Here is a 27617-nt window from a genome sequence, read left to right as displayed (position 1 = left end):
ACCACATATGCCAGAACATTTCGCTAACGTACAACGAGATGCAAACCCAGAATCTGACCAATATCACAGTATTGCTCAAGTAGTCAATCTCAATGCACCAGAGGCGTCAGCAAATTTCAGCAAAATATAGCGAGTGACAGGCCAAGTATCGGAATTATCGCTGACCAGAGCATAAACGCAAAACGCAGCGGTCAGTTGTAAAGCGCAAAAGAGCTCACCCTTCCGGTAGTGCCTGCACTTCTGGATGCATAACACATAAACAAAATAAAAATGAATAAATAAATAAATAAATAAATAAATAAGTATTTTCGGTTATCTATAGCGTTTACATAGCAAAGCGAAAATAAATAGAAAAAGGCGGGAAGGGTGCATAAGCAGACACGGTGACCCCCCCCCCCCTTTCCGCCGCTAACTTCGAAACGTCCTGTGGCAGCAGACAACAATATGGCGACCTCCCTCCCCAAGAAACCAGCGAAAAATGGCGGCGAGGCAGACGACACCGCAGCTACTGCCTCATCCCTTCCCGTTTCCCGCTCGAGCTTGTGAACGTAATGGGTTCAGCGTCATCTTATCAAATCAATATGCTCTTACTCGTTATGTTCACCGAGGTCGTGTATAATTATGAAATCTGCTAGAGCACCCACTTCTTGTATAAATGCAGTACGAACTGGGAGCGAACACGGAAAGATCACAAAACCACGATACCTTTCTTTCATTAAGGGCCCACACTTATGCGCATTATAACTAGAAGAGGCAATTAATAGAATAATGCGCGTATTAGTTTTGCAAGTACTCACGTTTAAAAGCTCTGCAGCGCGCTCCCAAGACCCGGAGAGGCGGATGGTGCTCCTCCTTTCCTCGGGCCGCTGTCTCAACTGTCCGCGCAACATAGTACCCTCAAAGTTCCGCGACGAAAAGCCCGAGGAACAGTTTTGTGGCACATCGAGATGTAAGTTGCCAGACAACAGGAAGCAGCTTCTTGTGTTGTCGAAATGTCCCACCGGTCCACGACCACAAACCATGACGCAACGATCGCGCAAGGGGTCCGTTACGCTTCCCGCCAGACGACAGACGCCATCGCCGTATCCGCCGCAACTGCGAGCACCGGGTGCGCGCCTAGGCGAGTGCCGGGTCATCGGCCTGGCTGTTGGTGCCGTGTGCAGGTGCATTCTTATTGGTTAAATTGGGCCACGGGATCTGCCGGTTCGCTAATAGTAAGAAGACGCGATAGAGGAAGACGCTGCCTTTGGCAGTGTAACGCGTGTCCTTGAACTTGTTGACCGCGCCAGCTGCGTCGGTTTTAGAGGGAGGGGGGAGACTCCGTGCGTTTTCGTTTTGGCGGGAAAAGGCGATTTTGAGGAGAAGACGCAGAAAAAGTAGATGTTTGATGGCGACATCGAGCGCTGTTTGATTGGTGAATATTTCCACTACATCGCTGTTTTTTTCTAGAGAAAATAAAAGAAAGAGATGCCGTCACCCTACAACGATGATGCCTACTCGTTTTCAACGGCCCCGTTCAATTGCCTGCACTTGATGCGTAACTAGACGGTGCATTCCGTCTAGAAGGTGTGATTCCAAGGAGAGCTCCTGTGTTTGTACTGGAGAAAGCATAATTGGCAGCGCGCACTAGAAAACTACTCTTAACTGCTCTGTAGTGTATTGTCACATCTTCGAACTGGCAACGTTCATAGCGTGCGCGACGGTGTGGCCGCTTCTTTTTAGTTTTATCCCATCGTATTACTTCATTTTTGTTGGTTGTGTGTATTTGCGTGTGTGCACGCGCACATATGAGACAAACAGTACAGTCGCCTGAAGTTTTCTACGAACTGCCCAACAACTTTTGGCCTGCTGGTGACTGACCAGCGCCGAGGACAACCTCTGTTATTATTCCTTTGTAGCTGAAGCAGCAGTGTTAGTTACTCTAGATTTTGTAGGTGAAATAGTGACGAACGCGCGCTTGAGATTTTAACTTGCGCGCTTTGCGTCATCTTGATAAGTTGTTTAGCGACAGTTGTGAACTTGCTTCCGAATCCCTTCATTTCTACTGTGCCAGTTTGTCTATGCAATATTGTATTTTTTGCATGTATGTTTGCACGCGATATTAGGTGCTCTGCAGTCTATTAAAGTGCTTACATGTTTTTATTACCCATGTTATTTTGCATATATCTGAGCGCTGTACGAAATGTTGACAAAGGTGTTAAGACCGCTGTCAGGCATTTTCGCTTTACTCCCCAGTTTTCTCTCGATTTGGCAAAGAAATAACAAAATGAAATGTAATCTGCACCGAGACTTGACATAACCTATTGTCCATAAAGGTGTAGTGTGTGTCCGTTTTCCGTGACAATTACGTTTTAGCATTTAGTTGCCTTTCATGGTACAAGGGAGGCATGCGGCTGTTTTAAGGCGTCAGTGGAGAAAGACTGCGATTCTCAGCAACTCCTTTAGTGTGCTTCCTGGCTTGAATTAAGAATACAGCCTATAACGTAGTGATTACACGTGCAACACGCACTTGGTTCTGGGACATTAATGCGTCTCAGTTGTCGTCCATGTCAGTGAAGTTCGGCTTCAAAACATATTGTCACGTGGAGGCATATACACCGAACGAAAACGTATTTGCAGAAATATTTAGATGGCGACCACACGCCCTACCCCATCCCATTTCACTGTTGGTGCAAAACTTAAATCTTCAAACACATTGTAGCTGGACAAAACGCCTCAACATGTCGTTACTAGCATTGTTATACACACCGGTGCGATTATTTGCGAGCTCTACGGTCGCTGGCGAGTGTATACGTAAACTTCGTATACAACGGTCCAATCGGGCATCGGGAAACGGTTGCGTCACGTGCGGTGTCGTTAAGTCAGCGGTGTCGCCGAGTTTGCAGGGCGGCCCAGGAAGAGGCACCAAAACTTACGGGGCCAACCGGTTCCGTCCAGGACTTCCGGGCCGGGCGCGCGCGTTGTATGGCAGCGCGCCTCTTATCCTAATCTCACCTCTCCATGGTGCGCGCGAAGGCGGCGGGGGGGGGGGGGGGGGGGGGGGGGGAGCGTGCGAATCTAACCGGGGCGCATTTTCGGGAAGGAAAATAAGATCGCGCGAAGAAGCTTCCTCATAAAAGAGCGCGAGCTCTCCCCGTGAGAGTTGCACTTCGGAAGACCGTCACTAAATGAATAAAAATAAAAATAAAGCGAAGAGCGAGATAGCGGAAGAAAGAAAGGTGCACGGCGAGCCGATGAAAGAAACAGAAAGAAACTCGACGAAGAAACGTATAGGATTTGCGAAAACGGCGATTTGGGAGCGCTCGCTCGCTTCAGGTGTGCGCCGACGAAGGCTATACGCGTAATAGGCTATATAGCGTATACGTGGCCGCTGTCTTTGCAGCACGCGCTGCACGCATGCGGACTCTGGGTGGCGTGTGTGCTATAACGGGGCTTATCTCGCGTGTACCTTCCGAAAATCGTTTCACGGTCGGCCATCCTCACGCACGCACCCGGAAGAAGAAGAAGAAGAAGAAGAAGAACCGCGCATCGGACTGCCTGTACGTACGGCCACGCGCGGATCTCTTATATCGCCCGCTAACCCAAAGTTCAGAGCGAGGCCGGCGAGAAGAATCACTGGCGCGCGCAACAACGGTTACCAAAAAAGGATGCTTTCCCTCTCTCTCCGTTCATCGGAGAGGTCGCGTCATCCTCGCGTAGCCGAACCGCGCGCTGTGTTACTACGCAGCAGCGGGTCGCCTGGTCAACGAGTTCTTAGCGCAGGCAGGCGTTGCCGTTATCTGCCTATGCGCCTCGCGCTGTTGTTCTCTCTCTCGCGTGGGGTGCCACGAGCACGTTGTTGTGTGTCAGCCGCGTGCCGATAGGGCAATACGCAGTGCAGAGAGAGAGAGAGAGGGGGGGGGGGGGTCGGGTCTCGGCGTGGGACCGCCGGCCGGCGTTTTCCTTCCGTCGCTACAATGATGATGATGATGATGAAGCCTGCTGCGCGTGTGAGGCTGAAGAGGCCACGTTACCTTTACTTTTTTTCTTCCTTTCTTTCTCGGCCGCACTGCGGGCGCCGCTCCTCTGGTGGTGAGAGTCTGACCTTGCGCCGGATGGGAGGAACCGTGCGGAAAACGAGCGCGCCTGTTTTTTGCCAACGGAACGTGTCGCGACTGTCTTTTTTCTCCTTGTTCGGCTTTTTTTTTTTTTACGCTTGTCTGAGAAAGGGTTCGTGCTTTCGAGTTCACGGCCGTATGCGGCGGAGACGAGTGTATAGTTCGAAAACAATGCGCTTCCTTGACTTTTTTGCCTGGCGGTATTGCTTGACCCGACGTTACCATGCGTGATCTTAACGTGGGAGCATTCTTTACACGCGTGTTAATGCGTTTAAACATCCCTCTCCTTTTATTTATTTTTTATTTTATTTTTCTTTACCGACGAATGCTTGACCTTTGGTATGTCGTTGCCTGCTACTATCCGTTCCTTTCATTTCAAAGCTTTCTTTCCGAGTTCAACAAAACAGACTGGTGGGCTAGTTGGCATTGTACGTTAATAGTTTTTAGCGCAAAGAAACGCACGACACAGGAGAAGGCACACATGACTCAGCGCTGTGTCCTTCGTGCCTTCTCCTGCCAGCGTCGTGCGTTTCTTGGCGCTAAAAACTATCAACATTCATCTCCAAGTTGGCTGACTACTTAACTGCCCTATGTCTGTTCTTAGTTTCATGTTTCAGCTTATTATTTTCTGATTCTTCGTAACATACGTTCCTGTTGAAGTCTGAAAACCTCTGTTCGTGCAGATGCACATAGTCAAACCGTATTTCCTCTAGTTATACACGTGTAATCATTGCTTTGATGCTGATCGGTATTCGCTTTCATATTGAGCATTGCACGGTTGCAATGTCGAAGGAACTGTCTGGCACGAGATGTAAACGCACGTGTGCGCCCGAGAATTTACTGATTGTCTACTGACACGTTGATTGACTGCGAAAACTTTTGGCGTTATAAGTTCATGTGTACAAGATTGTTTGACTTAGTTGACTACAGCAATTAAAAGAAGGCCAGTCTGCAGTCTCTACGGTGTTATCGACACCTCGCGCCGGGCAAAAAGAAAAGACACAAAAGAAACACATACGCATGCGCACACGCGCACGCAACATTTAGACATTCGTAGCAGCACGTGCATACAGGTTACATTGATACGGCCTACTGCTTAATCAGAACTTCCTGCGCCGATATATATAGGTGGAAGAGTTCCGTAACGCTTCTTGCGAACGTAACTAGTGAAGAAGGCAGGAGTGTGAGGTATATTATTGAGCTGCAAAGGTGGAACACAAACCGCGCTCCGTGTGTGTGTGCCACCTTGGCAGCTCAACGATACACCATACATACAGTCGTGTCGTGCCAAATAGCCCCAGTCGCGAAGCACCTCTGAAGAAGGAAGACACACTTTTACAGCGTCTAGCATAAACGAACGACGTAATCACATATTACAGGCAAGCTATCACACGCAAGCTATTTCACGTTTCTTTGACGTTTTCTTCCTTTGTAGCACTTGCTACGAACGGGTGGATGTCTGATCTTCCCTTTATTAATTACACACGCAAGCTAGTGACAGGCAATAAGCGACTGCAGAACACGTATACACGCAAGCGCTCTACATATACGTAACGGCGGCCTTGTCTCTCTCCGCAGACATCAACGAGTGCGAGATCCCTGCGCTGGCCGCCCTGTGTGTTGAGAACGCTGAGTGCTGCAACCTGCCGGGACACTACGTCTGCAAGTGCCAGCGAGGTTTCACCGGCAACGCCACCGTGGCCTGCAACGGTAAGAGGAGTGTTCACACCATGCTCGCGCGTTGCGCGCATGTACTACATGCATCCATGTTCGTGCGTATACACGTGTGCGTTGTGTGGTCCGACGGCCACGCTTGGTGTCTCGGCCCCTGTGGGCCAGTGTCACGACGCCTGCGGGGCACGTGGCCCTCCGCCCGAAATCGCCGTGTAACGGGTTTGCGGGATGAAGAGACCACGCTTGGCTATCGCGGAAACGCAGCCACCGTGTAGCATATGCGATCCAACGCAAACGGACTCGCGGTGGCTTCGACGAGACTGAAGGCGACCCTCGGCTCGATGTAAAGCGATGTGAGTCTTTCACGCGTTGCTTGATCAACTATACATCGTCGCCTTCTGGGGCGTTTAGCAAGGTCGACTCGAGAACCGCCCAACAGCTCTCCAGCAGCTTTCCCATAAAGAAAGGAAACAGTGCAGTGCAAGGTGCAGGCTAGACAAAACACATATACCTTGTCCACCTCGTCGCAACTTTCTTTTTTCCCCCTCACGCCACACGGCCATGAGTCATCTTCTTGTCTCCTTGCCTCGAAGCTTATCGCAGCACGTTCGCGAATGTCGGCGTGCCCCCCCCCCCGCGAGGGACGAAGGGCCTCAACAGCACGGCCCTAATAACGTCGTCAGGCCACCGGGGGGGTGTCTCGCACACCGCTCCCAGTCCACTGGCTTCTTCGTTCAAGGGCACGTCGGTTGTGTCGAAGACGTGCAGGGACGCACGGACAGAGGAGGGTGTGGAGGTGCATACGCCGCCGCATGCCCTGCGCGAAGCTGGGCTCCCCGGCGCCACGCGGCAGACAGTGATCGATAAGCGCGCCAGGCGCGTACCACAAACACGCGCATAGCACACGGGATCAACGCTTGGAGTGTGACTATCTCGTGTGTGAGGAGAGCCCGCCGTGTTGTATGTGTATATATATATATCCACCCGCCTGCCTATCTATCAGGCGCGGGAGGAGTTGGCAGGAGGCGCACGACACGTGCTATATACGTCGCATATAGCTGCCGCGACACACACACGCACGCACACATACGGCTATACTACACATCCTGCCAAATAATCTGGCACCTGCGTATATGAGCATGCGCCGGCGTAGAGCGTCGGAGGGTCGAGGATTACGACGCGCCTCCCGGCCCGTCGAAACCGCCACCCGAGGAGATGCCGGCTAGAGGAGATATATATGCGGCCCGAAATCCCTCCTCGTCGTTTTTCCTTTTTCTTTTTCTTTTACTTCGCATTACAAATCGCTGAATGTTGCAGTGTATATGCAAGTTCTGGGTGGTTTTTCTTTTATTTTTTATATTTTTTTAGCAGCGCGATAGCTGTCGAGGGTATACTTCATCCAGCATTCGTGGCGTCTCGTAGCGCGTGTCGTCGTCGTCATCATCACGTTTGCCGCGCAGAAGCAGTCGCCAGAGGACATTAATAATAATATATGGGGTTTTACGTGCCAAAACCACTTTCTGATTATGAGGCATGCCGTAGTGGGGGACTCCGAAAATTTTGACCACCTGGGGTTCGTTAACGTGCACCTAAATCTAAGTATTGTTTTCGCATTTCGCCCCCATCAAAATGCGGCCGCCGTGGCCAGGATTCGATCCCGCGACCTCGTGCTCAGCAGCCTCTGCCACTGAGCAAGCACGGCGGGTGCCAGAGGACAGTGCTTACCGTATACTGCAGAGTTCCAGTTCTGGCTCCCCAACGTGTGAGACACGCGGTTTCCCAGAAAAACATTTACAAGATGGAACTCTGGCTCCGAGATCGCCGAGCTATACCGTGGGAATTATCGGTGCGTGGATTGTCCAGCCTTCGTGCCTGTTTCTTCGCACGTTCTTGTAGCGTTACTTGTTGCGCTTGACCTTTCCCACATGCTGAAGCAGTCATACCTTTTTAAACGCATGAAGGCAATTAATTTTTGCACACACGAATAATCATTGCTAATCGTTGCATTCGTAAAGCAATTCTTTTATGGCGATAGTAATTTATAGACACTCCAGACGAATTTTCGCCGTCGTTGTATACATAGGTATATGTGTGCTTTACCTTTATGCATGCCGTATATGCAAGGTAGGTGATGCGCTATTCATCCGCCAAATTTTCTCAAACTAGATGTTACGTTCTTAGCTGAATTATTCTACAGATATTTTTTTTTAGAATGGCAGCCCGCATACAGATGTCGTAACTATAACATTTACAGCACATGGTTTTTATACTAATTCTCCTCAGACTATTAATTATTAAAGGCGCCAACGATATCAATGTTCAAACCTGAAATTGATGTATTTCTAACTGACGCTGCTCCTTACAGGCAGTATTGTGGCAGCTGCGCGATGCCATTACAGGCCCTACAGAGCTTGTTAAGGCTTTTAACGCGAGAGCGTGAAGGGCGTCGTGTCGCAAAAAATCCGGCGACGGCGTTCGGCGTGCCGCATCCAGCGTCGACCGTCTTTGAGGGAAAGAGATCTAAGCATCCCGAACCACGCATACCCAACCACGCAGGCCCTCCGTGTAGCGCAAGGACATTACTGAACTAATTGGACTTATTAAAGTAAAGTGCGTAAAAAAATCGAAAAGTACAACTTGCACACAACCTGCAGACATGATAGCGTCGGTCTGTAATATGAATATACAAGAAACTCAAACATAAATGCCTTTTTCGGCGTTTCTACCATTCATAGAGTGGCGCGCCGAACACGGTTCCTCGCAACGTACGACGCCATCCAGATGGCGCTCGCCTCCGCGCATTAGCGGCCCACGCAAGTGGCGGCGTTTCTACCAGAAAGCTCGCCTTCGTGCATAGCGTTCGTCGCCAGCGTTTTCCGGTAAACATTACGGTTACATAAGCTGCACTTCAAGGGAAGCGTGAGAAGCAGTCGGGGATCTTTGAATGCTATCGCGTTCGAAGCTTAAGCGTCCTCCAAATTTTTGACGCAACCGCGTATGTCGGACTCGCGTCTATAGCTCGAATTCCGTTCTAGGAGCTCTACAATCGCTGTCAGCCGCCTCACGTACTCTTCCAATTCCAAACTTCCAATCCCTTTTTTTTAATACGATCAATTTGCAAAGTCACAAAGCAGTTCGAAGCCAGAAGGACGGCATTTAGGTAGATTCGTGTGTAATACTTATCTATTCCCATGCTGGCTAAAAAAACCGCAATAGTTGCGGCCTTATCGTAGACACAATAGCGCGAAAGTTCCCTCTAATAATTATTTTGTGTGTGTGTGGGGGGGGGGGGGGGTGCGGTTCTGTGGTGTGAGGCAACGTGTCGGTCGTCGTGGTGCAGTTGTCATCCCGCTCCTATACCGATCGTCCGACTTACGGGCCAGTGGTTCAGGCGTAAAGTGCGATATGTATGGCAACCAACGGACACACGTCGTCTGCTCGACGAACAAGTGAAAGCCAGACGGCGAGACGCGCATCCTTGAGCCTCCCCGACTTCCCTTCTGCCGTCCCTTTGCTTTTCCTTTGTCTGTTTTTCTTTTTTTCTTGCTTTCTCGGGGACCCGTAGCCTGCCGCCACCGAACGCTTGTTTCTTTTCCTTCGAGGAATAACGCAATAAATAAGCCTGAGGAAAGTGAGAGGCAGCCGGGGAACCCGCACATTCTTTGTCGGCTGTTACGCGAAGCGCACCTGTGCGGCGGCAGCCTCGTCTATATCATTCTGTCGTCTCCGACGACCGGCGGCACCACGACCGCCTTACCCGGTTCCTCTTCGCTTGAGGTGCTTCTTTTCGGAAATGTCTTCTCGGAATTCTCGCCACGTGTACCGCGAAAAAAAAAAGGCGTTTTCGTCCCTGCCTGTTGTTCTATTCTATTTCTTTTATTTTCCCCCTTTTTTTTCCTGTTTTCTTTTACCTGAAAGCTCGCAGAAACTACGTAACAGCATAGTTTCCGATAATTGAAGCGTACGTTTCCGTCCGTGGGTCGTTACTTTGTTTCCTCCTTTGTTCGACTGCGTCGGCGCCAGCCATTACCGAAAGTATACACACACAGCTGAAGCATATGTGCGGCTATAAGAAAACCGTTGCATCGGCGACCTTGTACTTTCAACAGGAGACGGAGTCCACGTAACATATACGTCTCTCTTCTGTTTCTGCGTCTTCGATCGTCTGCATTCTCTCGCGGTTGTATCTGCTTGCCCGTCCACATCGAGCGTTTCTTTATCGTCTGCTCGCCGTTGCCACCATCGCTTAGGACGCGCGTGGAGCATGCGGTTTCCCTTTCTATCTTGCTCAAGGTCACCGCGAAGCACTCTCGCTTTCCGCGAGCAGCGAGACAAGAGAAAGATGAGGCGGGCGTTGTTACCCGAGTCGAAAAAGAAAAGGAAACAAACTAAGCTAACTGTGTAAAAAAAAAAGAAAAAAAAAACTGCGGCCGATGTTATCCGCTCGCGGGCAGACGCGTACTGTACCCGCGCACCCCCTGCTGGGGTTCGCACTCGCCTTACACACCTTCCCAAAGCGAGACGTCGCCGTTTGATATTTCGGCCGCTCCGATCTGGTTCATAACCGGCGAAATTGATTTTCCGCGAAGCATCCAGCGCGGAGAAGATGGCTGAGAACGCGAAAGGTGCGACCCCCTGACGCCGCGAGGACGATGCTCGTGTTATTGCATTCGTGGGACAGCACTGCTGCCCTTCCATACACTCGCACACACACACACACACACACACACACACACACACACACACACACACACACACACACACACACACACACACACACACACACACACACACACACAGCGCACACTTTCTCCCTATCTCTCTTTCACACGCATACGCAACCCTGCCTCGCTCACAAACACACGCACGCGCTAATATAGAGAAAACAGAAGAAAAACGAAGGAGCGCGGGAAAGCATCTTGCAGTTTCACCGATGCGGAGTCGGATCACTCACCTCCAAATGCGTAGCGAATGTAGACCGCGACGCGGCGTTGTGCTTTGCGAAGGCAGCAGAGAGAGAGAGAGAGATGACGACGACCCGGACGATTCCTCTGCAAGCGGCCGGACAGAAACGATTAAAATAAAAGGGAGAAGACGGAGGGGTTACAAAACAATGCGCGGTGTGGTATAAGCGAGCAAATCGTACGCTCGTTCTCAATGTGGGAGCGCGTTACACAAGAACTGCCGCGTCGCCGCACGTAAACACACAAACGTGCTTACGGAGACAAATTGCGCTCTTGCGCAACCTAACCGAGACCCACCGGCAAAGCGAAGACTCCTTTGTGAACTCCCACACAGACGCGCCGCCTTTTTTTTTTCAATTGTTCGCGGGCCTACAACCGCCGCCGCGCTAGCCGAAGGTTGCACTGAGAGAAGCGAAATAATAATAAAGAAAATACACGGGAGAGGCACACGCGCTCTTTCAAGGCACGTCTTCTATTCTTCAGTAAAGTGGAAGTGGTAAAGAAAGTAATTCTTCTTTGAAATCGAATTTCACGGCGCGACGCGGTGAGCAGAGAATTTTATACGCTCTTACTTTGAGCGTTTCTTCTTCTTCTCAAATTATGCATGCGTTCGCAGTACGAGCTCTCTTGCGTCCTTCGCGGAGGACGACTTTTCGTCGGCGCTTTTGTTCCCTTTTGCGACAAAGCGGACGAGAGTGAGTGCGTCGTTGTTTTGACACGAACTTGGCGCCCGCTCTATGAGGTCAATGAACCTGTTATGCCTGTCCTGGCTCCGTCTTCGAATGCCTACAAATGCGCTCAAATGCGTTCACGGACGCTTTTAACGGTACACCAAAGGGAAAAAAAATAATTTGAGCCCTGTTTGTAAATTACCGTTCCACAATACAAAAAAAAAAAGGTCAGTGCCCTTCCACTCTGTGAAGGAGCATGGCAAGCGAAGCTGTGAATGTGGACCCTTAATGGCGAACTGCACCTCCGCCACGGGTCGGCTCGGTATTGCACTATCTTCGGTATCGGCCCGCGTAAGAAAAATTGTTGGTCTATGCCCACGGAGACGAGATCCGCCAGAACCAAGCCATAAGCAGCTTCGCTGTAAAGAAAAAGAAAAGGGGGAGGGGGGAATCTGTTATCGGGAAAAGAGATTTATTAAGCCAGAAAAGACGACAATACACAATATCCCGCCTTGAACTTCTCATATCGTGCAGCTCGCTGTGACGTCATGAATTTTGTCAGCGTCTACTCGGGCCAAGTTCACTTTCTGTCGGTAATAAGGGACTACGTTGTATCCTGTATAAGAGACCCGACGACGGAAGTTCAGTAACATTTACTGAGCTACAAAGGCCCAAAACAAAAAAAGAAAAGAAAAAGAAAGCCTTTAAATTAGTATACCGATGCCAAATTATAAAAAAAAAAACTCTTTCACTTGCACTTTCTTTTCCAATGATCAAGCTATTACAGCAAAATTAGCGAAGAACACAGGGTTAAAACAATGCCTTGTCATTCTAAATTGATTCAGAGTTTTCATTTAGCGTCCTTTAAAGTTCTTCACAAGTTTGTCACGCACTTTAGGGTCCCTAATTCCAGACAAAGCCCAGACAAACTGAGACAGTTTTTGACAAAACTGTCAAAAACTGTCTCAGTTTCTCTTTATGAGAGCACGTCTGGCGCGATCATTGGACGAGGACGCGGGATGATTCCTTGCGTGTTGGCAAACCGTTTCTGAAACTTATATAGTGCAAATCCAAGCGAGGTCGTGGCACGTGGCATGGTTAATCGCAAATTAAGTAGGCTTAGGCGCCACTCAACGTGTTTACGCAACGAGAGTACGTAATCTGTCACTGACACGGCGTATACGCGTCTGTTGATTGTCGTTCGTTTCCTTTTCTTTTTTCTTTACCTCCCGTGCCCCCCTGCACATTACCCGGCAGACATCGACGAGTGCCAAGACCCCAACGCGTGCGGCCTGCACGCCCAATGCATCAACGTGCCCGGCAGCTACAAGTGCGTCTGCCCCGACGGATTCACCGGGGACCCCACGATCGAGTGTCACGGTGGGTACCAAGCAAACATGGTTTCCTGAAAATCAAGTTGTTGAAGTTAGCGCGTTGTGTTGTCGTCTCCCTTCCGTCCTTGTTTGCTGGCGCTAAATATGCTTTCAGTTTACCAACACGCCCAACAAATGGCAATGGCGATGGGTACTCACACATTGCCGTATACGACGCGTGTACCCCGGTGCTGCACCGTATATACTCTACGGGCGAGCATGTGACGCGTATGACGCAAACATACACGTCACATACGCGTCCCTTAATGTGACGCGTTTCTTTGCGCACATGTGCGAGCGTCCATTGGTGTTGGAAGGAAAGGTTTCTTTTTTCTTTCGTTCTGGTTTTGGTTTCGTTCCACTGAAAAAAATATTGCGTTCCGTATCTGCTCCGGAACGAAGAAAAAAGAAATCCTCAACGATCCGTAACGGTTCATAAAGGTTTTGGGTCGCACGAAAAAAAAGTATTCGAAACAAGGTAAAGATAAAAACGTAGTACTTATTTTTGTCGATAAGTGAGTTATGAATTCTGAGATCATGCTCAGTGCCTTGAGTCAAGGCACCGAGCTGGATCTCAGAAGAAGCAGGTCATCGAGTGTACTCGCCGAAACGCGAGACCGCCGTTGCGATAAAGCCAACTTAAACGAACATTAAACGAACGATCAAACTTCGTTAACAAAGCGTTGTACCCGTAGAAAACGAAACGACAAGCTCTTAAACGCGCAAGCGCTGGGCTTTGCTACGATGTCGATCTGCTCGGGCACCGATCTGCAGGATTAAATTAGTGGAGCTACAGAGGCTAGAAGGTTAAAAGCTTCCAGACTCTATAGTGGAGCGCTCGACCGGCTATCACTCGCACTATCCCTGTCTGAGATACGCGCTTACGCGGACCGTTGAGGTATACGCGCTAGTTCTGACGTTGCCTGAAGTCGGTTGTCGTCGCCTCACGTCCTTGAGCCGAAAACCGATCAAAAATATTTCGGTTTCACTCCGAAACAAAATAATAAATAAAGTTTCGGTTACGTTTTCGTTCTGGTCAAAAATATCGTTTTTGTTTCGTTCCGCTCCAACACATTGCACGCTTCTGTCGCCACGCGCAGTTTCAGAGGCAATCGAAAGCACAGACTCTCGAAATCCGCGAGCCTTATCGACTCCTTCGCACAAGCTCGCGGAAGGAAACGCCAATGGGACTCGCTGATTTCAATTGTACTCGGTTCTAATGCTCGTCCAAAGCGTGCGCGTGAATGAGGGTGTATGAGAAATTCGAAGCCCCCTTGGCTGTGCCTTCTAACAGTGTTGAACGTGAAACGCAAATCGACAGAACAGTCTACTTATTGAAGCCTGCACGGTGCATTTGCTTTAATGTGCGATAGCTGGGATACCTGGAGATCGCTGAGAAAGTCCTTTGTCCTGGAGTTCTATGCCGGTAATCGTCAAATTCCGCCATATTGTCGAATTGTGTAATGGCGGCACTGCGGGCCAATCAGGGAGGGCGTAGCAGCCCTCCGGGCCAATCAGCGCTCACAATATGGCGGAATTTGACAATGTCCCGGAAAGTACCCCCGCCAGGGTGGCTAGAATTCTTGCCCCCCTATCCCCGCAGTCAACATAGAATGATGATGATGATTATGATGATGATGATGATGATCCGCGGCCACAGACGTCGACGAGTGCCGAAACGACCCGTGCGGTGCCAACTCGGTGTGCCACAACCTGCCGGGCGGCTTCGAATGCGAGTGCCGGCCGGGATACAAGCCGCTGCCCGGCCGCGCCCACCACGGCTGCGTGGACGTGGACGAGTGCCTGGACCCGCACTTCCCCTGCGGCGCGCGGGCCACGTGCGTCAACGCGCCCGGCAGCTTCTACTGCCAGTGCCCGCCCGGCTTCACCGGAAACCCCAAGATCGCCTGCCAGGGTGAGTGAGCCTGCTCCACTTACAGTGAGTTGACTTGGAAAGAAAAGTATACACCGGCACGTCTTTTTTCGAAGTTGTAGAAAATCTTTATACCACTGGCTTCCGGCACGTATGAGCAGAAGGCACTTGGCAAGTGTCATCATCATCATAAAACTTTTACAAGTAGAAAATGTCGTGTCAGTGCTTCTTTAATGATCACAAACATTTATGAGATCATAAACGCACTCCTCGCTGAGGTTGCAGCGTCCGTCGGTTTGTTTGTCAGCAGAAGTGATACTGGACAGACGAAAATACTTCTCTCGCGAGCGCGGTTTGAACTCACGCCCTTCCGTCTTGCGAGTCGAATCCCCAAAGGGGTTTTCGAATCAATGCGATGCAGAAACTCCATTTTCCAGCTGGTTCCTTTCGTTACGTCCAGGCAGGCACGCAGCGGCAACCGCATACAACGCAGTGCGAACCCTGTCATAGCAGACGGAAGCGCACGACGCGTTCACGCTTGGTAGCAGACGACGCGGTTGCGTGTGTACATCGTAGCAGACGTACACGCGGCGTCCCGCCGCGTTGCCTCCCAGCTCGAGCGGCTCAAGGCCTGTTGTACTGCGAGCGGTGAAGATGGCGTTCCGCTAACAATGGGAACGAAGCGCGTAACGAACCTCGCCAATCGGGAAAGCGAAGAAAGGACAAAGAAAGCGCATGCGCGAAGGAATTCCCTCCCGCGTTAATTGGAGCCGGCGACCGCGAGACGAGGCCGACACCCGAGAAGCTGAAAGCGAAAGCGCGTGTGAAGTTGCCGCCATTGTTCCGTAGCGCCTCCATTTGCCAAGCAATGGCCAAGCACACGTCACGTGATCCGAGCCGCGTCGGTCTCTCTAGCGGTGGATGCGCGCGTGATGCAAACTGTTTTCTCTCGCTCAACTTCTAATCATTTTCTCATTTTTGTTGTTGTTGTTGTTGTTGTTGTTGTTGTTCGAGGACACCGTATGTAAAAGAGAACGAGAAGCGTCGTACGAAGAGATGCGAAACACGTCAAAATGAGAAGGAACGTCGAACCGCTATCCGATGGTGGTCCATAATACGCTGTTATTACAGAGTTCACTTAAGCTGAAGGTTTGTTGCGGTGTGTCTTAATGAAGTAGATGGGTTGTTGAACAAAGCACGCGTAACTTGACTTGCTTCGCGTGTTATCTTACCGAGTTTAATCCCCTGGGTGTTCTGTAGCAGCGTTATTTACGTAAGGAAAATCGTTTCTCCGATGCACAATTTCATCTGTAGTTTAGTACCTCAGTAGCAGCTCGCATTTTTTTCCTTGGCTAACCTCATTTACCACACCTAATTCTAAATTTCTTCGCTTCAAGGGTTGCACACGCAGCTTAAGGACGAAGAATAAAAAAGAAAACACGGAGTCTAAACTGACAACTCACTTTTTTCATGTCCTTTTGTTTCTCTCGCACCATCACCTGTGAAACTCTGAAAGAACAAAGAAAAATTGATTATTATTTTAACGCAACTTTCTGTTCTGAAACCACGAATTACCTTACCTTACGTTATATCCGCCTTACTTAGGCTGCTAGTCAAGCATCATTACTACTCACCAATCTTGTAATGCTTCGCACACATTTTTTGCCGCTCCTTGGGTTATACCCTACCTTGACGTAACCCTCGCCTCAGCTGTGTATCGAATTTACTTAGATTAACTGCTTCTTAATTGAAGTGACAAATTGCTGGGGAAAAAAAGGAAAAGAAAGAAAGAAACACTCTAATCTATAAGCAGGCTTCCAGTGTGTACTCTTTAACCAGGGGCGTCGTGTATATACACGATTCGGGAGCCGCTGCATGTGCTGAAACCCTGGCTTCGTTTCCTGACATGCAGACATCAACGAGTGCCCGCACGCGTGCGGTGCCAACACGGACTGCACCAACACGGAGGGCAGCTACTTCTGTCGCTGCAAGCTGGGATACATCGGCGAGGCACAACTGTCGGCTGGATGCCACGGTGAGGAAGACGCGCCGCCGCACCCACTGCTCTACGTATAATGACACGCAAGCGCGTTTGCACATGCACGTTGATAAGGAATGTAAATCTTTTGAAGCCCTTTATCTCAGGAGGCCGGCTGCAAAAGAGTCGTGCGGCGCGCGTGGAGGACAAACTTCGTTGCAGCCCCGTGTAGCGGAATTTTTTACTTATCTATATAGACACAATCGTAGCCCGAAGTTTCACAGCGTTAGCGCTTTAACCAGCGTGGCCGGTTCCCGCGACACTCTGGAACTCAAATTAGTACGGTTATTCGCGTGGGAGACTTCCCTCTATCGATCCGTACCTAAAGCCCCACTTCTGATAATTGTGAAGCACACTTTTAGAAGGTTATCCTTCCGGTATACAAAGCTTACCGTATGTGACGGCCTTCTACGATTGGCAATTCCTGCGGCGGTCGTCTCCTTATCACGCTTATCGCCATACCGTGAATGGCGCACGTCCGAACGCCGCCCAATCAGGAAATGTTCTCGCGTAAAAGAAATATTGTGGACACTGGCCTCGGTCTATCGGCTATACGACACCGGCAGTATCGATGTGTTTCTTTGGGAAACGGTTTGGCCAGATCTATATGTGTGCGTGTTCGCCATGCGCACCGGGAACTGAAGTCACCGTGATTTTTGTTCGCAAGGGCTGCCGGCAGCATTCGATAATGATATATGCATCATTGTGATTGGCTAGCATCTGATCTTACAAACAATTCTACTGCAAGAACATTTTTCTTTTATATACAGGCCCAGGCTACCTGAAATCGAAACTTTACACACTGCCCTTTTGTGTTGGCATGGGAATTGATTGGCGTGCATATAATACCCGCGCCTACGCTAACAAGAGCCATCTTAAATAATATTCCGGCTTAGAAGACGCGAAAATAGATAGCTCTATAAACACCGCCACCTCAACCTTTTTCTTCCCTACCCTGCGATGCAGACCTGGACGAGTGCTCCAGGCCAACCGCGTGCGGCCTCAACGCGGTATGCCTGAACGACGTGGGCTCGTACCACTGCGCCTGCAAGGAGGGCTACTCTGGGGACCCAAGGATTCAGTGCCTCGGTATGTGCCCGTCACATTCCCCTCTTTCGGACTCGCCGGAACCAACCGCGTGCTCAAATGTGCCTCACCCTTTCTTTTTTTTTCTGTACTCCCTCACCCGAATTCAGACGTGGACGAGTGCGCCCAGAATCCCTGCGCCATCGGAAGCCTGTGCTACAACAGTCCCGGCAGCTACCGATGCGAGTGCCCCAAGGGTTACACCGGCAACGCCTACCAGTCGTGCGAGAGGGGTGAGAGACGCTATACCTTCTCCCGCGCTCTGTTTTACGCTATTTTCGCAGTATTAGAACTTTATTCTAATGCGAAGTGTACGCAGAAAAGTATCTGCATCGCAATGATTTGTGTTGTCGCCATGTCACAGCGCTTCTCGTGACATGTCCTTTACGCCTGGCGGCTCAGTGAGCTGTGTGTCCAGCTGGAGAGCCTGTACTTCTGGCCGGCTAGAAAGAAACGCAAATCCTCTCTTTCTTACATATATTTATGTATTTTCTATTCTGAACAACACGCTCTGGTACTCGTGCCTTTAAGTACATCTCCACAGTCCTTCACTGGAATAACAGCTCCACGGAAATAATTCAGAAACGATACCGTTTCTGTTGCCGCAGTTCTTCACAGCGGGAACAGGCGTAGCACCGGAACGCGACGCTGTTGCGTTTGTTACTCTAGCCACTTCAAACTATACGACGCAAGCTTAACTTAATTGTGTCCGTGTTTCTCACTCTTTCATTCGCGTCTGACACTTGCGTGACCTTCCGCAGATATCGTTGGCGTGGAGTGCACGACGTACCACGACTGCACGGACAACGCCGAGTGCGTCAACAACTTCTGCCAGTGCAAAAAGGGATACCAGGTGTCGCCCAACCAGAAGGAGTGCATCGGTGAGCAGACGTCCGCTGCGCGAGCTTCGTTGGCATTGCGTGGCACAAAGTGCCGCTTGGTACTACGTGGTATTGCCGCCGATTGCCACCTGGTACCGTACCCTACGGAGTACTAGATGCCGGGTGTGCGCGGGCAGTCGCCCCGGCCCGCAGGCATGACCCAACGGCGCAGCTCAAAATGCGTCGCGCTATGTTCGAGTGTTGGTATGACGGGTATTTCAGGGTCGTTGTCGTTCGCCAAATGTTTCTTCGCCGTCGGACGCAGTTGAAACAGGCGAAGCCCACCTACAAAAGACGTGATTCCGCTTTTGGGGTTTAGCGCTAACAAGTAGCAAGAAAATATCTGCATTTCGTTTACAGTTTTTACAGCTTACGTATATTTCATGTGGCTCATTCGCATTCTATTTCCACCGTGTACTCTTTATGTGAGCTTAAGGCGTGTTTTAACGCTCAAGTGCTGGCTAGGACATTCGGAGTGTACAAAAGGAATTCGGCACTTAATCTCAATAACGACAAGTAAAAAAGAAAAAAATACATACGCGACATTATTAAAAAAAGATAAGTTTTTGTGCTCTGCCGTCGATTTTCACATTTATGTTTAGCAGCTTACAACTTCTTTTCACTCTCAGCTAGAGGTTACCGGCAAGCTGGTTTCACTGCAATATGACTAACGCTGCAGCGAAGCTTGCAATCAATTAGGCGGGTCGTTGGAGGAGAGAGCTGTTCGAAACGGGGGCCTCGAAGATGAGGAGCACGGAACAGACAGTGATGCATCACCCGTTCACGGGGCTTGATTTTGCTTTTTTTGAAATCCGCGATACGTACTTTTCAGACGCGCTCGACGGAGTCACCTGACAACGTGTCACGCGTTCGCGTCATTGTGTCACCTCGAGACTGACCTCATTACTATCACGTCAATTCTTTGTCTCTCGATTATTATTTCAGATCGAAACGAGTGCCTGTCTCGCGGAACATGCGGTCGCAACGCGGCCTGCGTTAACACCGAGGGTGGATTCCTGTGTCAGTGCAAGCCCGGATACGAGAAGATACACGCATCGCCGCAGAGCCGCTGCCGAGGTACGTGTGGCGGAGGCTGGCATTTGCGATCGACCACAAACGTTTACGGACCGCGGGGTCTCGGGAAAATGTTGAATTTTTTCAGCAGCACGCGGCAGTAGTCAGTAGAACTGTACGTCACAGCGTTGTTCGCATATTACGTAGGGGAGGCTGGAAATGCTAATATACCAGGCTGCGTTGCTAGGCTGCAGTGACGTTCGGCTTTTTTGTCCGATCCTGTGGTCCGTAAACATTTAGTGGTCGACTTCACCTACCGCCAAACACGCGCCTTTGCAAAGCAGGAACCTCTTTGACGGTGCTTTGTACGAACGTTCAGCTCTGCTTCATTTTTTGCCGCGAAATGTGCGTGGAATATTTCGGTGAATTATGCAGTTTTGTTTATTACTTTGCTCATCTGAAGTTTTGTTGCGCTTGTCTTTTCCTGTTATCTTTCTTTTTCAGGTTTGACAATAACTATTAAAAATATCATTTACTAATATGTATGAGGCAATGTTAACGACACTATCGGTGATTTTTCGGTGCGACAGGTTCTTGCTTTTCTGTTGAAGTGACAACGCAGGATTGGAAAAAGCGAGTGCTTATGTTTTGGCTGACCCTCGAAGAAGTGGGACGCGTTAGGATAAAACTCTGTTTCAGCCACGCCGAAAGCGATGTTTACTTTCAAACTGCCTGCCTCCGGCCTCACGAGTAATCCGTTTACTGATTGCGGACTATAATACGGCGTTTGTAAACTACAACGGCGCGCTGTTCTTATGCGATAGTTAGAAAAAAATTCACTCCATCGAACAGCCAATAAAAGAAAAAAATCGGTCGGGAACTTTGTCTGAGACATTCACCTTATTGACTGACCAATTAAGTCTGTCCACTGACGCAGATAAGCTGACAAGCAGACCATATAAGTACACTCTAAAACAAAAGTATGCCCTTTGGATTGTATCTCGCCGCACAACAATAAACGTCCTCTGTCTTGTCGGCATTTCCTTTCTTTAACGCTGCGAGCCCGGTACTTCCCTGTAACGAACGGCGTGCGCGTTATCAGCATGACCTAGCATTCCCGACAGGAAAGTAGCGGGCGCGGGCGGCGTTCTCAAGAAAGGAGACGCAAGCAAGGAAGATGACGATTATTATTCTGTGGCAGATATACACCCCAAAGGGTGTAGTTTTGTCGAACAGTGTAGCGCCAGAGTCATTTAATACTTGTTGTAATATCCGTACGTTTAGTCTATACGTGCCCCTTTTTTCTCGAAAGACGTGGAAAGGTCTGCCCTGACGCGGTGTGGTGTTTAACTAGCCAACCGGAGGTGTCGCAGCGACAACACATTTCTATATGCTCATTCACTTTGCGCACATACGCGCAGATGTCAACGAGTGCGTGACCAACCCATGCGGCAAGAACGCCAAGTGTGCCAACACGGACGGCAGCTACCGCTGCTACTGCCCCGAACACCTCATCGGCAACCCGAAGGAGGCGTGCGTCTGTGAGTGTGCATCTTTTGCTAGTTGCGCGCAGTATACCCCGAGAGTAAGCCTATGAAAAAAAAAAAAAAAACCGCGCTGCAGTCTAACTTGTATGGCGGATGCCCAAGCGGGACGTAAACAGAATATGTCCTCATGGTGTCCTCACGCACGACCGATCGGCTCAAGTGAGAGCCGCGGAATGCGTTTTATCAGTGAAATCGCCGCGTCAACGCCATTAGGATCTCAAAGGTGCATATTATATGCATTCACACTTCACTCTTTTTGTCTATACGCGTTCAAAGGCACAAGTGATCAAAAAGTCGTGAGCAGCATATGTGAAGTGTCATATGTATTATCCCTTTCCGTGCTCATGAGCCATGTATACGAGGCGTTCAATCAACAAACTATACGTTTGCACTGTACTTTTTCCCTAGTGCGATATTTGTTCGAAACGAACAGCAGTAATTAAGTGACACCTCGCTCTGTAAAAACAGGAAACGGCGTGGGTACGTTGTAGTGGACAATGCGATTCTGACTACAATCAGCCGCCTGAATGCGACGAAATGGCTCCTTATCGTGGACCTGTATCCCATTTTATGAAGGTATTTGTTTACAAGTGCGTTTCTTTAGATTCAGCTGTTGTCCAATCGTGTGGCCGCCTCTCTGTGAGTTTATAACATGCCAGAGTTTATTTTTAGAACAATCCGCTCGTACTTTGTTATAGTAACGTGCTAGATTCACTAAACGTTTACCTTGACGTCAATGACTTTTTTTGTATCAGTTATATGTCACGAGCACGCGACTCTTACAGAGGACACGTAAAGAAAAAAAAACTCATGCATGAAAGCAAATGCCTCGGCATAGTAGCGTGCCTGGCTGTGTGCGTGTGTTCAAACACGAGGGAGAAGTCGGGATAGACCTTTGCTGACGTTCCCGCTACGACCTCCTTCTTTGCAGCGCCCTGCGACATGGTAGAGTGCGGCCACCACGCCACCTGCCAGGCCAATGGCAAGGAGGCTGCCTGCGTCTGCGAAGTCGGCTTCACCTTCAACCCGTCCAACATCCGCGCCGGATGCATAGGTGAGCCCACGGATGAACCGTTTGCAGTTGCAATGTAGGACCGCCCGAGATGTACCTTAATTCTATGGAAGGCGAAGTGTATGGAAGACAGCACGAAGCGTAACGGGAGACCTGTCCAGTAATAAGCAGGGTGTTTGCGGGATGTAGAGGTTTGGGATTGCGGTTGGTTAGCAGCCGCTGCACAGTCTGGCTAAAGCGTCTGCTCTAGCCAGACTAGGAGGGTGCGATGGCGGGTGAATATGTCTAGGTAACCATTGCTCCACTTATTCACTTCCTTACAAATTTCAGCAGGTGGATGAGCCAATGTATTTAGCAGGCGCCTTCTTCCGGATGCCAATGCATTTAGCAGACGACCTTTCCATCAAGATCTCCCTGGTGGTCGCCATGATGTCTTCTAGATTGTTTCGAAGCACACCCCATACTCTACATACAATGTCTTCCTCTACTGGTCTATACAGCTTGTTGTCTAGATTATTTGCGTAGGGGTGGGCGTGGGAAGGGGGGGGGGGGGGGAGTGAATGCGAACTTACGGAAACACCGCAGTGAGGGATTGGATCACGCTCGGCGTGCACTTGACTGAGTCCGGCGTCGTCCCTTCCCGTACACGCAGACGTGGACGAGTGCAGCGTCCACCAGGGCCCTTCGGGTCTGTGCGGCCAAGGCGCGCTGTGCAGCAACACCCCGGGCAGCTACCGGTGCTCGTGCCCGCCGGGATTCACGGGCGACCCGTTCCGCTTCTGCGAGGACGTCAACGAGTGCGACAGGCTGCTCGGGCCCAGCGGGCTCTGCGGGCAGGGCGCGCTGTGCGCCAACACCCTGGGAAGCTTCACCTGCTCCTGCCCTCCGGGTTACTCCGGCAACGGACGCGTGCGCTGTCACGGTCAGTGCGCATGCGCGGATGTACACGTCGCGGCGTTCTAGATGCTAAAGCATTTACTTCTCTTGTTGTGCCCCCAGTCTTGGCGTACGTGCGCAACATTTCCTTGGGGTTTCTTTTGGAGGCCACGTGGCGAGAAAGCCCTCCGAAAAAATGAGGGCGTGTATAGAACCCCTCTCAGCGCATGAACCTGACACTAGTGTCTGGATGCCTATAGTGTATTGAAGATAACAGCGCCCGATGAGTGAAATCAAATCTTGCGGAATTCCTTAATTGCTTCCGAGGAGCATTTTCACTGCGACGACATTGTATACCGAACAGGGCCCTTAAATGCGTATGTTTCTCGTGGTTGATGGTCAGTTTTATTGCAGTGTACGACGGCTAGCTGGAAATATTTCTTCATTATTATTATTATTATTTCTTTTTTTCTTCTTCTTTAACGGAAATTCCTCGTACACTTGGCAAGCGAGCTCTGCAAGCGAGCTTCTCCACAAAGCGACGTGGGATTGCGTTCTGCTGTGAAGCTTACTCGAGAAATCTCTCATTGTTTTGTTTTTTTCGTAAGACAACATTATCGCGATTGTTTCAGCTGCAGAGCGCACCAGCAAATAATTTTGAGCATTGTTTTCTATTGTTTTCTGCGAAAAGTTAATTCGTTTATTCGCCCCATTTTGAGGTCACAAGCAAATGTACTGATTCATGTCCACCAACAGAATCTAACGGGATCGGCTTTGTTGCGACAGTTTGATGCGACACACAGACGGTTGCTTTAAATAAAGAAAAAGAAGTTTTGGGTCATAATACTAAAGTACTTTAACTCGGCGCATTAGCTATTATTCTGTAGTCCTAACGAAGGAAGTCTACGATTTCTGGTGATGACGGAATACGTAAAATCGTCAGGGAACACTGTGCCTGCGATGAATGGCGACGTAAAGTTTCGCTTCCTAGCAACAATTTTTGCAAGCTTGGCTTTTGTGTTCGTTTGGGCCCTGTAAAACAGGCAGTCGCTGTTTCTCTGTGCCCCTGTGTGCGGTACTGTGATACTCGGATCAATGATTGCCCTTGTAAGCAGTTAGCACTTGTTGTGGATCGCAGTACTCGTGCCTTGATCGCGCAGTTTCGTTTCCCCACTTCGGGCGGGCTAATTCGAAGTGCCGTTGGTACCTCTGCATAGGGTTACCCGTGTGGTCTAGTGTTCATGATCCGGGTGAGTTGTCATGCCAGCGTTCAATTGTCGATTCCACTTCGCCTACAGCGAAAATTACTGACTACCGGTTTGCTTCGCATCTGGTAAAGTGTCATGTACGTGTATCGCGAGCCCTAGCTGTTTTGTTTCCTGTCATGGCAAAATAAAATGCACCTTTCTTGCGCTCGATGAGTTGGCGCCGGTATGCCGTACGGCGTAAAGTGCGCTGTAATAATCCTTTGAACACGCGTGATGTGCAGATATCAACGAGTGCGCCCAAACGTTTGGACCGAACGGCAAGTGCGGAATATCGGCTGTCTGCACGAACACGCCCGGAAGCTACCACTGCAGGTGCCCACCAGGAACGTCGGGAGACCCGACTGTCCGTTGTAAGCTATCATGCACCGCTCATGTTTTTGCAGAGCTTTGTGTTTGGTGTACTTTTTGCTACAGCGTAAACTGACGTTTATCACACCCGTGGCAAGATCCTGCATATTGTGAATAGAGCAATGAATATTTCAATATGAAACTGTTTGCTTGGCCCTCCAGCAGGTCAACTTATTGTAGTTTATCCATTGCTTCCATTAATGTGGGATCACAGGTGTCATTACTTGTGTGTCATCACAGGTGATCACTTTTTTTTTTCTTTTTTAGTTTCTTCACCTTGGCACCGATGATTCGGCCGTTTTGTCGCCAGTTTCAATTGTCTTCGTTGTTTTTGTCTTCGAAGGACTACTCTCTCGATTGTGGATTGCTTTGGACATATGAGATCCAGAAGGATTGTTATTAGATTCGGAATAAATAAATAAATACAGGGCATGCCAGCTAACAGCTCAGACTTTAGTAAGGAACCAGCTGAAACATTCTCTTTCTTTTTTTTCTCTGTCCTTCTTCAGGTATTCAAGTTGTCCAGTGTGATCGAGACGATGCCTGCCCCAACCACGCCGTCTGCAGGGACCACCAGTGCTACTGTCCGTCACCCAACTTCGGGAATGAGTGCCGACGTAAGTTGACGTAAAACCTTCTTTTTTTTTTCTTCTTGATATTTCAAAACATTTTATAGAAGCTGTTTTCATACACACATCCTCTTCTTTGTTCTCCTTTCGACAGATCCCTGCGAAGACATCTTCTGCGGTGCACACGCGAAATGCCAGCTCGACCATGCAGGCGAGCCGATTTGCGTCTGTGCTCATGGTTTCACTGGTCAAAGCAACAGCCTTCCCGGTTGTGTGGGTGAGTGGCTTTTCCTTTCTTGCTGTGGCTGCTGCTAACTTAACTCCACTAGCTTAATTCGGTGTCTGTGGAGGGCTGCTGCTGAGCAGCATGTGGTCACAAGCTCGATCCTTGGCAGTGGCCGTCACATGCTGATAAAGATGGAGCATAGTAACACCTACATCCATTATGGTTTGGGTTCACATTAAAGAATTTTGGGCAGCGGAAGATAATTCAGAGCATCTTCCTCTGTGTGTCTAATACCCTGGATGTTGCTTCTGGATGTTAAAACCCATCTGTTAGTGACAGTACAGAAATGAGCTGACTATGTCTTAGGTTCCTTTTATCCCTTTGACAACTTCCCAGCTTATGGGCGTTTGTATCGAAGCGATGTTCCTTCTGATATCTTGAACCAGGGCTTTTAAGGAACTTGGCTGGCTGTAAAGACTTTTCTTTTAATGAGTTGTCAACAACCTGGTCAAAAATTCTCTTCGTGCAGATGTCGATGAATGTGCTGGAACCCAACCTTGTGGCCAGGGCGCCCTCTGTCGCAATCTGCCTGGAAGTTTCGAGTGTGTGTGCCCGCATGGATTCGAAGGTGACCCCTTCAGAGGGTGTTTGGCGAAAGGTGAGGCAATTTGGCTCCTTTAGTTTCCGTCGTTATGCTATTCCAACTGCGATCACATGTAACTTGTTTCTAACTTATTGTGACTACCTGTCATAACTCTATCAAGAGATGTGACTTGGCAGAACATGCTTTTATGTTGGCACATATTTCAAACATTTAACTGGAATTTGCTGATGGTGCTTGTGTTTCTGCAGAACAACAAGTCATCCACGGTTGCTCGACTGCCCGTCCATGCCCTCCACACGAGGAGTGTATATCGGTGGATGGACGTAGCCAGTGTGTGTGTCGGCGAGGCTTCACGTATGACACGTCGATTGCTAGATGCAGGGGTAAGTGAAAGTAGTTTTGAGTACAGATGTCACAGTCCTTGAAGCACGTGGTGATCACCTAGCAGAGGGATACTGATGAAACACAATATATGTGCATAATTATAGGATTTATAGCAATATCTGAAATTTCTAACTGTGTAGGAATGAATTTAAGCAACCTTTTCAGTCCCATGCTGTTAACCTCAAAAAGATAATGCTCTTTTCCTCGCTTGTCAGTGAACACAACACACAATCAACAAGCATCATGTGCCTTGTTGACAGTGTGCTGAACACAGAAGCACCAAAGCTTGAGTCAACATAAACATTCTGACTGTCCTGACAGTTAATTGTAGCAAGTTTGCCACTTTATCTCAGGAAGGAAAAAAGTGAATAAATCTCACAGTCATATTTATGCATACCATTTCTTCTCTTAAAAGCAACATGTAAAGACTGACACATAAGAATATTGGTTAGGTTCAGCTTCCGTTCTGAACTCTACTTCAGCATTGTCTCACATTTGCGTGGTTGCTTGCTTTCTCTCACTCCCCCTCCCCTCCCCCAATCCCCCCACTCGAAATCTTACCATTACCTTACATTTTATCTTTAATTGTCTTTCAATATTTGTTCTTCCAGATATCAACGAATGCTCGGAGTTCAGAGCCAGCTCCCCTTGTGGCCTGAGCGCCTTCTGCATGAACCTGGAGGGCAGCTACCTGTGCCAGTGCCCACGCGGTAACGTCGGCGACCCATACACCTCCTGCTACCCAGAGCAGATCGATTGTCAGAAAGACAGTCAGTGTCCTGGAAACACCATCTGCATCAAGGACCGTTACCAGAAGGGAGTCTGCGGCTGCAAGCATCCCTTTGTTCAGGAGGGAGAGTACTGCATCAGTAAGCGTGCGCTTGTCATTTTAACCTCGGTGCTCTGTGTTAATGACAGCTTGTAGATGTTGCAAATAATGCTTACATAATTAATTTGTCTCTGAAACGCAAACTCTGACCCAATTTGTCTGCACTTAAGTTATACTGAAGTAAGGGAAATGCAGACGATGTTGATATTTGCCAGCTATTGACACTTGATATTTGAAATTCATCTTTCACATACTGCTGTCAGAATTATATTCTGTGCGCTTT

At 49.3% G+C, this 27617-nt stretch overlaps 1 protein-coding gene across 1 annotated transcript in view; it reads left to right on the top strand.

Annotated features, from left to right (window-relative positions):
• LOC139056277 (uncharacterized) overlaps positions 1-27617 on the top strand; it is a 235278-nt gene that overhangs the window by 126381 nt on the left and 81280 nt on the right. The window contains exons 5-21 of the mRNA XM_070534376.1: positions 5676-5807; positions 12664-12786; positions 14440-14694; positions 16565-16687; positions 17657-17779; positions 17887-18009; positions 18538-18657; positions 19603-19734; positions 21093-21212; positions 22150-22272; positions 22883-23152; positions 24596-24724; positions 25232-25339; positions 25446-25568; positions 26047-26175; positions 26370-26504; positions 27117-27374. Of these exons, the coding sequence (XP_070390477.1) occupies positions 5676-5807; positions 12664-12786; positions 14440-14694; positions 16565-16687; positions 17657-17779; positions 17887-18009; positions 18538-18657; positions 19603-19734; positions 21093-21212; positions 22150-22272; positions 22883-23152; positions 24596-24724; positions 25232-25339; positions 25446-25568; positions 26047-26175; positions 26370-26504; positions 27117-27374 (2526 nt within the window). The remainder of the gene's footprint in view (positions 1-5675; positions 5808-12663; positions 12787-14439; positions 14695-16564; positions 16688-17656; positions 17780-17886; positions 18010-18537; positions 18658-19602; positions 19735-21092; positions 21213-22149; positions 22273-22882; positions 23153-24595; positions 24725-25231; positions 25340-25445; positions 25569-26046; positions 26176-26369; positions 26505-27116; positions 27375-27617) is intronic.

Source organism: Dermacentor albipictus, chromosome 2 (assembly GCF_038994185.2).
Source record: "Dermacentor albipictus isolate Rhodes 1998 colony chromosome 2, USDA_Dalb.pri_finalv2, whole genome shotgun sequence".
NCBI classification, from domain to species: Eukaryota; Metazoa; Arthropoda; class Arachnida; order Ixodida; family Ixodidae; genus Dermacentor; species Dermacentor albipictus.
This window is presented reverse-complemented; position numbering and strand designations above follow the sequence as displayed.